This window comes from Cydia fagiglandana, chromosome 2 (assembly GCF_963556715.1).
Source record: "Cydia fagiglandana chromosome 2, ilCydFagi1.1, whole genome shotgun sequence".
Lineage (NCBI taxonomy): Eukaryota > Metazoa > Arthropoda > Insecta > Lepidoptera > Tortricidae > Cydia > Cydia fagiglandana.
In genome coordinates, this window is record NC_085933.1 from 9,041,445 (window position 1) to 9,057,940 (window position 16,496).

The 16,496-nt window shown below is 42.5% G+C and overlaps 1 protein-coding gene across 1 annotated transcript in view; it reads right to left on the reverse strand.

Annotated features, from left to right (window-relative positions):
• Positions 1-16,496, reverse strand: part of LOC134675484 (protein unc-80 homolog) — a 77,554-nt gene that overhangs the window by 45,028 nt on the left and 16,030 nt on the right. Inside the window, exons 24-44 of the mRNA XM_063533750.1 lie at positions 14,684-14,778; positions 13,412-13,602; positions 12,548-12,665; positions 12,408-12,472; positions 12,120-12,255; positions 11,103-11,277; positions 10,966-11,004; positions 10,853-10,888; positions 10,135-10,291; positions 9,525-9,693; positions 7,608-7,700; positions 7,366-7,514; positions 5,921-6,040; positions 5,433-5,545; positions 4,777-4,930; positions 3,970-4,199; positions 3,324-3,549; positions 2,488-2,674; positions 1,884-2,053; positions 1,196-1,444; positions 866-995 (exon numbers count right to left, since the gene is read on the reverse strand). Coding sequence (XP_063389820.1) covers positions 866-995; positions 1,196-1,444; positions 1,884-2,053; positions 2,488-2,674; positions 3,324-3,549; positions 3,970-4,199; positions 4,777-4,930; positions 5,433-5,545; positions 5,921-6,040; positions 7,366-7,514; positions 7,608-7,700; positions 9,525-9,693; positions 10,135-10,291; positions 10,853-10,888; positions 10,966-11,004; positions 11,103-11,277; positions 12,120-12,255; positions 12,408-12,472; positions 12,548-12,665; positions 13,412-13,602; positions 14,684-14,778 — 3,002 coding nt within the window. The remainder of the gene's footprint in view (positions 1-865; positions 996-1,195; positions 1,445-1,883; positions 2,054-2,487; positions 2,675-3,323; positions 3,550-3,969; positions 4,200-4,776; positions 4,931-5,432; positions 5,546-5,920; positions 6,041-7,365; positions 7,515-7,607; positions 7,701-9,524; positions 9,694-10,134; positions 10,292-10,852; positions 10,889-10,965; positions 11,005-11,102; positions 11,278-12,119; positions 12,256-12,407; positions 12,473-12,547; positions 12,666-13,411; positions 13,603-14,683; positions 14,779-16,496) is intronic.

A 16,496-nucleotide genomic window follows, 5' to 3' on the forward strand; every position in this document is an offset into this window, starting at 1 on the left:
GGAACGGTTACAAATTAGGGTGGTGTTCCACTTGTCCAATTTCTTCTGTCACTGTCACTTTCTCATTAAAGCAAAATGTGAGACTCAATACACATTGGACAAAGAAATTGGATAGGTGGAATGCCACTTAACTGGTGACCGAAGAGCTGGCGGCTACCATATCAGTATTGCGATACGTGTACAGCAAGGATATGCCGCCAGCATCCTTGGTACAATGCCTCGAGGGCCTATTTTAGATTTCAGCTATTAATTTCGTTTAGTAGTACCACTGTACATATCTTGTATGTAAATAAATTATTTTTCACCACACCAGCTCGGAAAGGCTTACTTTGCACTTCAAACACTGATAGCAAAGTTGCATTTTATTCACATGTGAGGCAAAGTAATCAAATGCAAATTTTGAGTGGTTTTCTTATGTTTGCTGGTAGAATTGACTTTTAAATGATGATTTTGGATGATAAATATTTAAAAACATTCATTTGGATTTGATTTGGTTTGATTTTGTTTCATATTTTACATTTAATATTTGCTTCGGGTTGGTGTGGTGAAAAATTTGTGTTTCACTCGGGGGCAAATTTTGTTTAACACTTGTGCTTTGAAACCCTCGCAACGCTCAAGATTCCATTTTTCGAACCACTCGCTACGCTCGTGGTTCAATTTTGGAATCTTTCGCTGGCTCGGGTATCAATATTAGCACGAGCGGTTAAACAACAACTTTGCCCCCTTGTAAAACAAATAACTATTTCCTTTATGTACTCATAAAATGTTGTAAAGATCTTTTATGACTTTCCATATTAGTCCATAACTATCTCAAAGAGTCTAGTCTCATTAAAAGCAGGAGACTGCATGTGTTGCTGTTTCTCACCTGGTCCGTGTACAATAATTTTCTTGGCAGCGGGCACGTTGGCAGTTAGCAAAATAGACGCGTCACATTGCTCCTTCCGTAAAATTTGTTTTAGATCTTTAAACATTATACCGTGCACGCTATGAACGACCTGAAAACCAAAATTTGAATAGTCATTCTGTTTCTTAACCAATGGGAGGAAATATAGCAAACATACGTTGAAATATACTGTGAGAAATGTGAGTTTTGGCTAGTACTTCACGATATGGAGAGAATATACGACTACAAGTAAGTTGTAGATGATCAAAAGTGTTCAATGTACATAGAGGTAGAGTAAAGAGAAACTCTTACCATCCAAAGAATAGATAGAGCCGCTCCAATAAGCCTTTGTCCCTCCTCATGCGGCGACCGAATGTAGAACATGACATAACCAATGATGTAGTTGTATAGCGCGAATGCAGCTTGTTGCGGCAGCCGCGGTATGAAGCGGATGAGGTGTCGGAGCAACTTGAACATCTCGTCTTGATGATCGCGGGTCAGACGTTCCAGTACGTGGCGGAGGAATAGGGCTGAGTCTTCTACTAGGCAGCCCCATATGACCTGCATAAAATACAATAAGGTTCCTAGTCATGGGAAGTATATAGGAGCACCCGAACCGAACATTCTTACTGTTATTAAAAATAAGTGTGAATAAATAAAGAGGCACACTGAAACGCACTCTGCTAAACATTTCCTTTAGATTACGCTCAGTCTTGTTTAATTACGCTAATTTTACTTCTTTGCTTATACGAGTCGGTCCTGTCACAGAATAGATAATAGTACTAGGTACAGAAGATTCACTCTCTAACAAAACGCGTCTGTTACGATTAGGACAGATATGACCGCTAGGTGGCGACAGTGCCACGCGCGGCTTATGGCTGGCCACCAAAATTGGTGGGAGATGGATGTACTTACCTGTTGCAAAGCGACGAAATCGCGGAGTGAGCCACGCCTGGTTTTGTGATCTCTTTCAATAGAAATACACACACAAATATCTGACCTGATAGGCAACTTCATAAACCGAGCAGCCCTCGGCGGAGACCGCTGCATCGTCTAAAAGCGACACGATCTCGGCCACGGCCGAACACAGCGCGGACGGAAACAGCGCCGACGCCACCTGTGTGTGGTGCGAGCCGCGGACGCCTTCTGATATCTCTTCGTCGGCTGGCGCTGCAAGTGATGGAGAGACAGATATTTCAGGGAAATACTAGGTGGTAGAATTTTGAATTTTGGTGGTTTTAGGTGGTAGTGATTTAAACTCATATTATGCCAGATAATAGTTTGCAACATTTGATAGTATCTTTTACGAGTAGTCGGGAGCTGGCTATGTAATTATTGCTGTAGAAAATTTACGCCCTCTGACTCGAAATCCATGTGATCTATAGGGTCCTCTACTTAAGGCTTTAAATTGAGATCAGAAAGGGAAAATAAGTGTATATTCAAACTCCTTTATTAAATTGAATTGCGTTTATAATCTGAGGAGCTAAGAGTTCTATAAGTACACATACCAAAGGGTACGTTACCAAGGCTCCCATTTTCAGTTTAACGAACCTAAGGATACATTTATAAGAGCATATCTTGTATGTTTAATAAGATAATCTCACGTTCGATGTGGTCGTCGGCGGCATGGTCGAGCGCGGGCTCGCGCGCTGCTTGCCGCGTGATGGGTATGGTAGTTATGAGGAAGCTCTCCCGCTCCGCGCGCTTCTTGTCGTTCCGCTGTTGCAGGGCGCGCTTGATCGCTTCCGTCTGCTGCTTCTTGCGGGTCTTGGTTGCTGTTACTAGCGATCGCTGTGAATGACGTTACAAGTTAGTAAATAGTAGTGCGTAGTAGCTAAAGCTGCACAGATTACAAGTAACCCAAAGAGCGATGGAAAGAAGAATGGTAGGAATTTCATTTAGGGACAGGTAAACAAACAAGTGGCTTCGAGAACATAGCAAAGTCACCGATGTAACCAGGCGAATGGCGAAACTGAAGTGGGAGTGGGCTGGACTTGTCGCCCGGAAAGACGGCTTGTGGTGTAAGTGGCTGGTAGAGTGGAGACCTTGGGCAGAGTCACGCCCAGTAGGAAAACCAAAGATGCGTTGGTATGACGACATCAAAAGAACAGCTGGATCAAAATGGGTACAAAGGGCACAAAATAGACCAGAATGGCAAAAATTGAAGGAGGCCTACATCTCAAAGATTGAAAAGGGCTAAAAAGAAGAAGAGTAGCTAAAGACTACGAATAAAGCGTTGTAAAGGCAGGGAGATTTGTAGACATCTATAGGAGTGAGACAAAGTGGACCGAATGAGGAGTATTGTGAAATAATAGTGTCTTCTATGGAATTGGAGAGTGTAGTTGGGAAAGGATGTCTATAGCCCCCTAGAAGCACACACGTAAAGAACTAGGTAGAAATGGGTTTTTCTATTAAAGTAAGATGTTAAAACAGTACTCACATGCCGCTCCTGGTTCAAGGTCATCTCCATATCCTTGTCCTTGACCTGCGGCGTCCACGGCGGGTCCACGACGGCTAGCGACTCGATCCCAATCTTCGGCGATGGCAGCGTGAACTCGATGCCGGGGGGAGGCACTTTGAACGTCACGGAGGCGCCCTCCTCCATGCGAGGCCACACTTGGTAGCGGAGCTTCCACATCACTTGGAATTTTAAGATCGCCTTGATTCTGTAACGTCAAAATTACTTCAGACTAAAGATCTAAAGGTAAGACCAGATGGAACGACGTAATAATAACCTAGTCAATTTGTTAGAAATGGTAACTTGTAGTGAAAATTTGCAAAGCTAAATACTCTTTTAAGTGTGTAGAACCACAGAATAAATAATAGTACAGAAGACTCACTCTCTAACAAAACGCGTCTGTTACGATCAGGACAGATATGGCCGCTAGGTGGCGACAGCGCCACGCGCGGCTTATGGCTAGCCCCCAAAATTGGTGTGGAACGGATGTACTTTTAGCTACCTGTTGCAAAGCGACGAAATCGCGGAGTGAGCCACGCCTGGTAGAACATTAGAACTTGCTGCCTGTTGCACTTAATATTTATGAGTTATGTTATGGTTATGAGTATTATGACTTATGAGTACCAACCTGACCGCAGGGTCGGTGTGCTTCAAGTCATTATGCATGATCTCAGAGGCGGTGAGGGGCGCTTTCACAGCAGCTAGTATGAAGAGCGACGCGGCACAGGCGCTCAACTCCCGGTCCGGTTCCAGTAAAAGCTGCCACGCCACCGTGGCGCTCTCGGCGAATAGCTGCTCGTCCATCGTGCAGGCGCCTTTGATCAGCGCTGCCAGCGGCGCGTGGTATGCGTCGCGGACCTGAATCAACCACGAAGGCAGTTAGGACAGTAGAACATAAAGGTTGAGAGCAAAAAACTCAAGTTTAAATAATCGTCAATCATCTGCCGAAGCATTCCACCGACTGTGTCGGTTACATACGTGACGCAATTTGTAAAATTATGATGATAACATTTGATAACTTAGTTTTAAACTCAACGGTATATCCTAATGATTATCGTATTGATTGTATTTTGTTAAGGTAGCTGCTATATGCATCACGGCGCTGACAAAAGTTGACGTTTTGGCACGGTCTTGCGACGGCGGCAGCGACAACCATAGGTGGGAACGAACCTATGGTTATCGCTCAATGTCGTGGCCGAGCCGTGAGACGGGCCGATAGTAGCCGCAGGCGACGCGTCGATCCTGCATGTGCTAGCTTCAAGCTACTGACGGCTCCTCTACACGATGGGCCAACGCCGGCCACTCCAAGGGACGCAGCCATGCGGTAGAATGAGATAGCAATATCACTTGCTCCCTCTAACGCATAAACGCGTCCCTAGGAGTGGCCGGCGTTGGCCCATCGTGTAGAGGAGCCATGATACTGAAGGTGACCAACCTGCCCCTTGAGGTACTTGAGTATGGCGGGCGGCTCGGGCGGCGGGTAGGCGGAGCACGCGGGCGCGGCGGCGGGCTCCGCGGACTTGGCCGCAGCCTCCACGCCGGCCGCGTGGTACGCCAGCCCCGCGCTTTCGATCACGGACCTGTCGATTCTGTATGCAAACATAAAACCATCTATTGAAATTAGGATAAATAATAACTGAGATAATTTAAACCGTAAGATGTATTTTAAGACAAAAATGCTAGACAGTTTCGCTTCATAACGAGGAGCTTCAACTAGAGCGTTACAATTAGGTCTTAATACAGTTTTAGATTCAGTATTCAGCGACATAAAGCCAACATGAAAAAGTTTGTAAATTACATTTACTAGTAGTTTGCTGACCGACGTAGGCTGCTCAATTGAATCTCCTTGCTATGGAACGAAGCATATCAAGTAATTTTAGACTTAAAATGTGAGTGACCAGTCTTAAAATATTCCTGACACTCACGGGAGAGTTTCATTATAATCGTACGATTCATGGCGCATTTTGAAAGGTGTCAGAGGCTGTGCTAGCTTTAAAAATTCAGTGGCGGCACCATCATCGCGATTACATTTACGACTATTACGAGCATGGAGCTTTTTAGGGATGCTTGACCAATTAATCGCTCACAAACCTATCAGTGGCGTGTTCCGAAGACTTGCGCGTTCGGCGCCCTCGGCGCGCTCCGCCAAGTCCATCTTCGCTGTTCGTAGCGTTCACTTCAGGGCCAAACTTCTCCCCATATATCTGAAACATTCATACGAAACTTTAATGCCACGCCACTTTGACGCGTCAAAACGCTAACCGCAAATATAACATTATTCAGCTAAGAAATAATCATATGTTTCCGATTGGCGCGCATGTTGCGACGGAAGCAATATGAATGGCAGAAGTTCAGCACACGTAGTTGCACGAGTTCAGGAACTGTACCGTCACCTGCACGAGTACCTACTTCATTTGCTTCACCTTCTGGACGGACTTCATGAGGAGAGCGCTGGCACGCATGTTGCGACGGAAGCAGTACGGATGGCAGAAGTTCTGGTGGCAGCATACGTAGTTGCACGAGTTCAGGAACTGTACCGTCACCTGCACGAGCACCTACTTCACTTGCTTAGACATTACCTTCTGGACGGACTTCATGAGGCGAGCGCTGGCGCGCATGTTGCGACGGAAGCAGTACGGATGGCAGAAGTTCTGGTGGCAGCATACGTAGTTGAACGAGTTCAGGAACTTTACCATAACCTGCAACGCAAATATCGCTATATTTGATGTATACGAAGAATAAGGGTAATATTGAAAAAAAGTTGTACCTACTGATCATAATAAAATTAATAACGTGAGTAATTTGATGTAAAAACTTCATTCACTAGTCAAAATTCAGTTTTATAAGGATCCAATAAATTGTGAGTGAATATTAACAAATGTACTGTCAAGAGAGGTTTACATCAGGTCAAATACTGTCTACTACTAGACCTAACGTAAACCTTTCTTGACAGGTCTCGAGGTTTAACAAAATGCTAATCGATACAACTTTTTTAAATATCACTCCCAAAAAGCGTTCACTACATTAAAAATTCAACTATTAGTATTTTGTTAATTAGTTAGAGTCGGACCAAGAAAAGTCTGCAGCGGATTTGATAGCCCACGCACTGCAAGTGTCATTTATACGTCATAATTTCATAGAAGTTTGACGTTTAAAATAACACGTGCACTGCGTGGGCTATCAAATCCGCTGCAGACTTTTCTTGGACTGACTATCCAACGATTTTAAGCTTTTTTACTTTATTTAAACTACGCTAAAAATGATTTCGTTCATTGCTATTTAAGTAGGTTGTTTTGTTTAGTGTACTCTTTAAATAATTCTCCAACAAATGCGCAAAAAATTCTGTTTACAAACCCGCATTCTCAAACATACTTTACGCAATGGATATACACGGTGGCTAAAAAATAACTGCATTCCTGTTACCAGGGAGGTTTTGGGATTATTCTGAGCAACGTTTATTATAGTATAAAATATTTAAGAAACTCACACCACAGGTGTGAACTATGTGTGAAGACACAGCGCGCGCGTGATATTTTAGCTTTTCGAGTAATAGTAGCTTTAAGACTTTTACTACATACGGCACGACACACTCATACACACACAACAAAAACACACACGCAAAACTGAACACATCTCAACGAATCCAAACACCTGTGGTTAGGTAAGTTTTATAAAAAAATATATGATTTTTGCTGCATCGTTGGAGAAATAGCTACATTTACTCGTAATTTGGCAGGCAATGGGATAGCCTGACTTGCTTACCCTGTGAACACCATTCAGCACCTATCTCCAAAGATGTTACTAACCCGGGTTTTAATCAGTCAATATCTCAATATGTTAGCGTGTGACCAATGTTTATCGTATTTTAATATGACGTTCAAAAGGTTCACGCAAGTTAGGCGGTCCTAGAATCCCCATTCTCTAAAGTAATGTACTACTACAAGTATTCAACGAATATGAGGCGATCAAATGTCACAGCGATAACCAGACGGTGACTGCGAGTGATTGAAATGACCGTGCTCACCTTAAGCCAAGGGAAACCCTTATTATTATCAGGTGGATCGGTGGAGTTGCTATCCGGACTGTCCGGCGGGTGGTCGTGGTCGTCCGACAGGACCCCGGGGCTCTCTTCCCCTCCACTGTCCACCTCGTTTGGCATAATTACTGTGCCCCCTAAAATTTGTTTAAGCGTCAGTCGCGGCAAACCTCCAGACGCCATCTCACTAAGGGCGGGCTAGGTCCTAGAACTAGTTGTCAAACAATTACCTGCAGGGGGATATATTTCAGATGTGTCACTCCTGTCAGAAAGGGACGATACCTTTCGCCTGCTTTGTATTGATTCAGAGCGCCGATTAACAACTAAAAAAAAGAAACGTAAATGATCTTTGGCCGTTTATTTCAACATCGGTTTAAAACTTCGTGGACAATCTTTTGGATTATATAATTTAATATTTTTACATTTCTTTTGTTTGCCAATGGTAGTGCTACACATTTATATGAGTTACAAATTATATGTATTAAGAAACTCATATGCTTCTACTAGACTTGACTGCAGAATCACTTGTATGACAGTTGCAAAGGTTTGCACAAAATTCCTCGCGTAGTGCGTTTATAATTACAATAACGTGTAGAGACATATAACAAGGTCACTTTTTAGTAGGTACTTGTATTCGTAACAATGATTCCATTGTCAAGACTATACAGAATGTAGAGCATGGTATGATATGATTAGGACTAAGGCTTCTCTATAACCTCCGTTCAAGATTGATAAGATCGACATTTGTTTAAAAAAATATAGGCCGTCCGCTAACTGGCACGGTAGCACGGAGCGGGTAAACGGCTAGCGAAAAATTGTATGAGCAAAGCTAAGGGTTGATATAGACCGCGCGCGAACTCGCATGCGATTTTAGTTACACTGCGGACTGTTGGTTACGTCCCATTCAGCCGACCGATCAAAACCCGCAATGTAATTAAACGAGCCCTAACTCGCGCACCCGTGCGACAGATTTTACCTACAATGGCACCCACGAGGGCCAGTTAGCTTAACGTCCGCGCCAGTTAGCTTTGCTCATATGTACTATTTTCTCACGACCGTACGCCCGCTCCGTGCACACGCGCCATCTATCGGACGCTCATAGGCTTTAGTTATTCGAAGGTTATTGAGAATCTAAAAAACAGATATCCAAATGCGGCTGACTGATTTAATTTGGAAAACATATGGCATAACAAAGCATATGGCATTTATGAAATTTGAAGTACAATTACAATTACAAGGACATGCCCAATATGCACAAGTATACTTTAGGTCGTATGATTAATATTTGAAATTATCATGTTTTAATGACAGGTTTAAAAAAACTGATAATTTTAAAATACCTTTCATGTATTTTTAAGTATTCGTCAACCGAAAATGATATTGTCTTTACGAAAAATATTGATATGGTATAGGTGTCGGCTGAAGAGTTGAGGTGAATGATTACACACCGAGGTGAATGTTTACATAGAGTATAGGAAAACGGTAGTGAATGAAGGAATGAATTAATGAGATTTAAATGCATGATACTTAAGCTAAACACCTGGTAACTAAAACTTTTCGCGCAACACTAATTTAATGATTCCGCTTTCATTTTTGTGTGCGTGAGTGACTTCAACTCTGGAGGCGATGCCCATAGCACATTAGGAATACGAGTAATCACATTTTACAAACGCGCAGACGTTTGTAAATTGACGATGCTGTTTGTAAACGGCGGATTCTTACAAAATGCCTGCGACATATATACATACTTCAATTGTGTATACACATTCCAGTCAGCAAAAAATAAACATATTCTCTTATTCCTACGGTATCGAATAAGGGTGTGTTGCAATATATTCCGTCGCTTTGGCTTTCATTATCTATTTGATGCTGACTGTATGTCAGCTATTTTTTTGTTTATGTGTACAGTTAACATCAAACAGACTGTGACGGCCAAAGTGGCTAAATATCGGAACACATCCTTATTTCTATGGTAATAAACGTTTGTTACGATATAATTTGCCCACTTTGATTGTCACTATCTAATTGGTGATGACTGTACAGTTATAGAGTACAATTAAAATTACAGCAGAATGCGTACAATTCGTTTAGCGCTTCGCTAGGTAGATCTGAGTATAACAAAGCATACTGTAAGGCTTCGTACGTACATTCGTCGACTTCCCTGGCGTCCTTCTGCCGGAGCTTGATGGAGCGCCGCTTGAAGGAGCCGTAGGCCTGGTGCTGCTGCGTGCTGCGGCGGTGCAGGCACGCCTTGCCGCGGGACCCGAGCCGCCCCTTCTTGTCATCTACGGCCGTCGGTGGAATCGCGTCCGCCAACTGTTGGTACACAACACGAGCTATTTGTTTATCATTAGAATTATATAAAGTTTACAAAATTTAGTCAATGCAGCGTCTTGTACTGTCACTTGATATTAGGGATATGTTGAAATTAAAAACAGAAGAAATCAGTCTAATGACGATAGTACGAGTAAATATATGGTGTATCCTTGGAGGATATAACCAAACGGAGACACCTCGTCTTTAATTTTCTGTATAAAACAGTCTGCCGATTTTTGCGGGGAATGGGCACGTCTAATGTATACGTAACGGATTTTTGCGGGGATGGGCACGTCAAATGTATGCGTAACGTAAAAATAGCCATGTCAGATAAACGTCAGTCCATACAACGTGTATGACCATTGGCCGCCTATTTTCGACAGAGGGGAACGCCTGTTAATGGCTACTCCGTTTGGTTATATCCTCCAAGGGTGTACTTACCGTGACGTTACTCCCGCCGGAGACATTTTCGGGCTCGTGTATGACGAAAGAGATCTTGCGCTCAGGTTCAGCGCCCGCGATGGACTGCAGGCTCTGCGCCGACGCCTGCGAGTGCCCCATCGAGGACAGCGCCATACTCCACCGCCGGTTCGCTTCCCTACCACACACACACCGTATTATACCACTGCACCCGATATAGGCCTTGGCTCTTGGCGTAGCGTTTAGCTCTATTTTCTTTACTATACTTGTCAAAATTTCAAATCTTCTTTACTGAGCATGCCAATGTAGCAAAGCGATTACTTTTACTTGTTATACTAAATACTATACTACCTATTTGCATATTTTGATTACTACCTTTATTCAGTGATTTTGTAAAGTCAGTAAGGGTGAGCTCATAAAAATATTAAATTTATTTAGTGTAAATTTAAATTGTATTTACTGTTTTATTTAGGTAAAAGTTAGGTAGGTAAGTTATTAACATACCATGCAGTTAAGTGTGCTGTCGGCACGGATTACCGGTATCGTACTCGTATACGGTATCGGTACTGAGTCGTGCCGGGCGCGATTAGCGCATCTCTAGATAAACAAACTCATTTTCGAGGTGAGGTTTTCTGAATCGTTTCGTAAAGTCAAAACACTTTGACGAAACCTATGTAGTTCTATACGCATGCACGCTCTTTGCAGTATGCAACATGCATTATTTCTTTAGAACACATACTCGACTGGCATTAATGTGTGTTGACTGCTAAGAGCCCTGTTAAAATAAAAGTTTCATCAAAAATATGCACTCTCGACCGTACAATACAAAATAACGTAACATAATGAACTCACTTATTCTTACAACACAAACGTCTTCGTTTTTCCATCCATCTTCGCATAACATTAACAAAAATGATTTATTTTTTAAACACCGAACACATGTACTACCCACCAATATGTCATTCTAGAGGTGCGAGAATGAATCGTACCTATAGACGCGGTCCCAGGGCCCGCGCTCCTTGAGCGAGGCGCGGCAGGACTTGGGCAGGTTCTGGTAGGACTCGCGCAGGAACGCCGTGATCTCGCACAGCAGCACGCACGCCACCAGCCGCAGCGCGCGCCCGCACGCCGCGCCCCACGGCCCGCCCGCCGGCCGCAGGCTCGCTGCCGGCCCACACACACCATCACTATCACTAACACAGATCCAGACTTACAGACCGTTCAGCATATTATAGAGGATTGCCCCATAACGCGCTATGCCAACGGACCTCCTGAAGACCTGATCGTCCTTAGCGACGAGGCCACCAAGTGGCTGATAGGACTTAATCTGAATTTATAACTGTTTGTTTTCTGTTTATCATACTATGCCATACGATTAAATAAATAAATACTATCACTAACACGCTCCGCGCGAGCACGCCCGACACCCATGCATTCAATAAAACAATTGTATGGCGGTCGGCGTCGAGCTTGCGTTTGTAGCCGAGGCATAAACCGATGCCGAGAGGAGAATACTCTCGACGCTGACCTTTGCAGCGTTGAGTGTAATGTACCAAAAATTTACAACATTAATTAGGTACGAAGCCCACGAAGTCGCAGTCGCAGACTCAACTGCTGCATGTACAGTCGCCATCAGATATATCGGAGCAGCCAAGGTGTTCACAAATATCTGAACACGGCGCCTCTATTGTCAAGGCGTTAGAGTGCGCGTTCAGATATTGTGAACACCTTGGCCGCTCCGATATATCTGATGGCGACTGTATCACGCTGGAGCGAATTCATTCGAATCACCTTATAAAACAAAGTCCCCCCGCTGAGTCGGCTTTGTATATTCGCGAAAAACTCAAAAACTGCAGAATGGATTTTCATGCGGTTTTCACCTATCAATAGAGTGATTCTTGAGGAAGGTTTAAGTAGGTATAATTTGTTAATCCGTGCAAAGCCGGGGCAGGTCGCTAGTGACATAATTTTCACAGTATACTTGTAAGTAGAAATGAGTGACTAACCTTCGTCGAGGAAGTCTTCCTCTTCGTCTTGCTGCAGCAGGTCGCGCTGTCCGTCGGGGTCGGTGACGACGTTGATCACGTTGTCAATGTATTTTTTGTCCTCTATCAACATCTCTTCCAACCGATTTCCTATAGCCTGCATTAAAAATAGCCCAACAGATAATTATCGCCATAAAAAAGAAGAAAAAAAAAACAATTCTATTTATTAACGTCATGGAAAGTCATGGGGTCAAAAGGTCAACAAGGGTTGTAGATTGAATTTCTGAAAACTGCAAAAAAAACACTTACTTCAGCCCATTGATAAAATAGTTTTGCAGCTAAACGTTGTCTTTTCAGGTGCGGACTCGTAGTGACTAGAAAGAAATAAAACAATCTTAAGATATATGAATATCTCTCAGCAAGTAAACATTGATAAAACTAGTATTTACCGGTTGCTTTAGACATATTGGACTTCAACCAGTAGGGCCACTGGCCTTTGTTGCAGTTGTGGACCAAATGTGCACACTCCAGCAGCATCGCGGCTCTACCCACCACCACCGTGTTAGGCTGAAACGATACACCATCGATAATAATAATAATTCTCTCCAAACGGCCTCTACGTGTTGGATCCATATCCCCACGCACGCCTTATAAATGACCGGGCTCGAAAGACCCGAGAGTTTTAAAACGGAGATACAAATAATAATAATAATATTCTTTATTGTGCACAATGATGATGATGTTATTTACTGGCCAGATTTTCATTGACATTTTTTTATAACACCAAATTTCCCTACGGGAACAATCCGCTGTTCTGTTTTCTATAGCTCTGGGCCCCATATCTCGAACGGTTTTAGTCTAATATTATTAGTGTGTTGCCATGGTAACCCATACGACTTGACAATTCGTGCACTAATAATATTAGTCTAATATCGTTCGAGAAATGAGCCCCTGGTAGTGTACACAAATCTTTATTGGTAATGTGTTCATCAAGTCAAGTGACACGGTCACGAAAAGCGCATCGGTTATGGCACCGCGCTGCGTGGCGTCGAGCACCAGCATAAACCTCATCCTCCTCCTGAATATAACCTCCTAAGTCCTGAGTTACAATGGAATAAAAGAAGGTTCCAAATTCAAAATTGCAAAAATAACTCTGGGTCTTAAGAGGAGGTAAAGTGCTCACCAAGTCCAGCAGCGCGGCCATGAAGAGGGCATCAGGCATGTGGCGTCGAGCAACAGCTAGCACGCCAAGCTGGCGTACAGCGGCGCCGTCGCTACCGCACCACTCCTGATTAAAAAGGTAAAGTGCTCACCAAGTCCAGCAGTGCGGCCATAAAGAGCGCGTCAGGCGTGGCGCCGGGCTGCGTGGCGTCAAGTAGAAAACTGAAGCGCGCCAGGCCAGCGTACAGAGGCGCCGCCGCCACCAGACGCCGCCGCTTTAGCACCACCACCTCCGACTCGCCGCCGCCCGACCCGCCCTCGGCCGAGCCGCGGCGGGACATATCTGTGGAATGTTGCTACGGATAATAACAGGGATCGCAGACAGCTTGGACATCGTCTTGTCCATAAATTGCGATATGCATTGGCACTATTAAGAGCCCATCAGCGTGCACACTAGCGCCACTGCTATAGTATTTTATACAACCGTTGTTTAAGAGAGGTCAAAAAAGGCGAGTGGATGAGGCGAAGCCGAAAATTGTTAATAAAAACGCCACTTTTATTTTTTACTCAGTTAAACAACGTTGCATGCAATACTTTTTCTACGACCAAGCACTTACTTTGAAATAAAATTGAAAATTTAACAAATCTTTTTAATTCAAGAAGTAGCAAAATAAGAGGGGTACGGGCGGGAAAAGAATGAATGAAATAAAAAAAAATGTCTATGGTTCACTTATTTGTCAGAGATGACATTTAAAATAAGGTTGGCAACACTGTATTTCATTCAATATTTTTTAAGTGGTCATTACACGAAGTATCGTAAAATCGCCAAAAAGATACTGCGTGTATGCACAAATTATTTTTTGGGGAATAGACTAAAGACTTGTCTTGACAACTATAAGGTAGGGTTTTAAAGGTGTGTTCACGACCCTTTAAATGACAAATAAAAGTACGAGAGAAGAAAAAAAAATAAAAAAAGGGGGCCGCTACGTACTGTATTGTGTATTTAAGCACCTTTTGGATACATCAAACTAGTTTTTATGCTGCTGGGTTCGTCAATCTATGCGTCCAAAGTTAAAACGGCCGTTTTTGTTTTGAGTTCATAGATCGACAAATCCAGCAACATAAAAACTAGTTGGATGTATTCAAAAGGTACTTAAAAAATACAAAATACAGTACGTATCGGCCCCCTTTTTAAATATCTTTCGTTAAATCTTATTTAGATTCAATAAATATCACAGATCATTATTATTTAGCAGTGGCGCTAGTGTGCACGTTGATGGGCTCTTAAATGGAACCTTCTTGTAGCTATTTTTCGAATGTTTTTGGCATTGAATTTGTATACAATTTCAAAAAACAAGAAAAGCAAAATGGATTCCGCATTTTCTAAATAAAATATATATAAGTGTGTGTAAGGGTACCCTTACATCCGCCACTCGTTTCCTCGATGCTGCCGTCTCTTTTCTTCCCCATCTTTCTCAGACCGAATCTGTTCAATCTGTCTTCTACTCGTTTGCGAGCTCTGGAAATAAATGACCCAATTTAGGAAAACACAACGAGGAGCTTTGGAATAATTCCGAACATTAATTTGACTACTTGAAAAAAAAACTATTTGTACCTCTGGTGATAATGACACTAAGCGCCACTTGCACAATCCCACTGACCCGTGGTTTAAGGGGTCATCGAGGGGGAGGGAGGAGACACAAACATTGTGACGTCACCTTAACTTCATCAGTAACCAAAAAAATATTTAAACTATTTTATTCACTGTACGGTTAAAAAACAAGTTTTTGGAACGATAATCGTTTAATTTTCTGTCCCAATCAGTTTTGGGTTATAAAATTACTAATATATGTTTTGTCAAAAATATTTTGATAACATTTTAAATAAATATTTGCCGATTTCGTTGCAAAAATGTGACGTCACATCAGGGAGGGGTTTGCCAAATGTGACTAAGGCCCACTTGCACCATCCAACTTACCCGGGGTTAATTTAACCGTCAACCCAGTGTCAAATTGTACTGGTAACCATGGTTACTCCAGGTTTAACCGGTTAACCCCGGGTTAGTGGAATGATGCAAGTGGGCCTAAGTGTGACAAGGAGGGGGGAGGGCGCAAAAAACCTAGAAATTCGTGTGATGTAATTATGGATGACCCCTTTACCGGTTAAACCTGTGTGTCAAATTGTACTGGTAACTAAGGTAAATCCAGTTTTAACCGGTTAACCCCGGGTTACCGAATGGTGCATATGGCCCGAAATGTTAAAAAAGTACTTTATAAAACTGACTCGTAGAGCAGATTTTTTATAGACAAATATTCGGAATTGAGCCAAAGCACCTGACAGTGTTTTCTAAAATCATTAGTATCATTACCACAAATACAGAGCGTATAAGTACAAAGCTCGAATCGTGTTAAGCGGACTACGAAGTATAATAAGATAGTAACCTATAAAATTTAAGCGTAGATACATTTTGGTGAAAAATATAGTTGATTGCAAAATGTTTAAATTAGATAATGTTAATACCTGATACAAACCATTAGTCCAGCAGCTTAAAATGTGCTTTATATTTCACGAGAAATATTAAAATGATCTTTTATAGAGAATTTATATAAAATGTCGCCTGATGGCGCCACTCTCAACCCAAATATAATAAACATATGATTCCATATTCCATATTACCGACAAACATTTATATTATAGCATCCCAATGTTGTATGTTATATATATCGCAGTGATATTTTGAAAATATATATATATATAGTCCTCCATGTCGTGTCCGACAACGGCGACCTTTACAAATTCCTCTGATGAGCACGTATATGGCTCGCAAAACCGAACTTAATTTTAAATGTCCGATCGCACTGTGCACAATAAAGCTGCCCTTGGTCGTTATAAGTGTAAGAATAGGACGGCTTAGGTCGAGACTTTCGTTGAAGGCGCGTTACATAACACATAACAGATAACTAATTTGCAAGGAGGCGTTGTTTTTAATACAACACAGGGTGAATAATAAAGGGTGAGTAATCCAAATAGGTCAGATTGGCGACAATGAATGCATGTCAGAGTTGTAGTTGTTTTTTTATTTTATCGGGTATTATAGTAATACGAGTCTCTTATTGGAATCAGATAAGTAAATGCCTGTTTTTTTAAGAATGTCATATTAACTTCAAAAATTGTTGCCAGGATCATAACTCACAACAGTAAGTCGCGCGCACCTCCGACCGCACACTGACCCGTTTG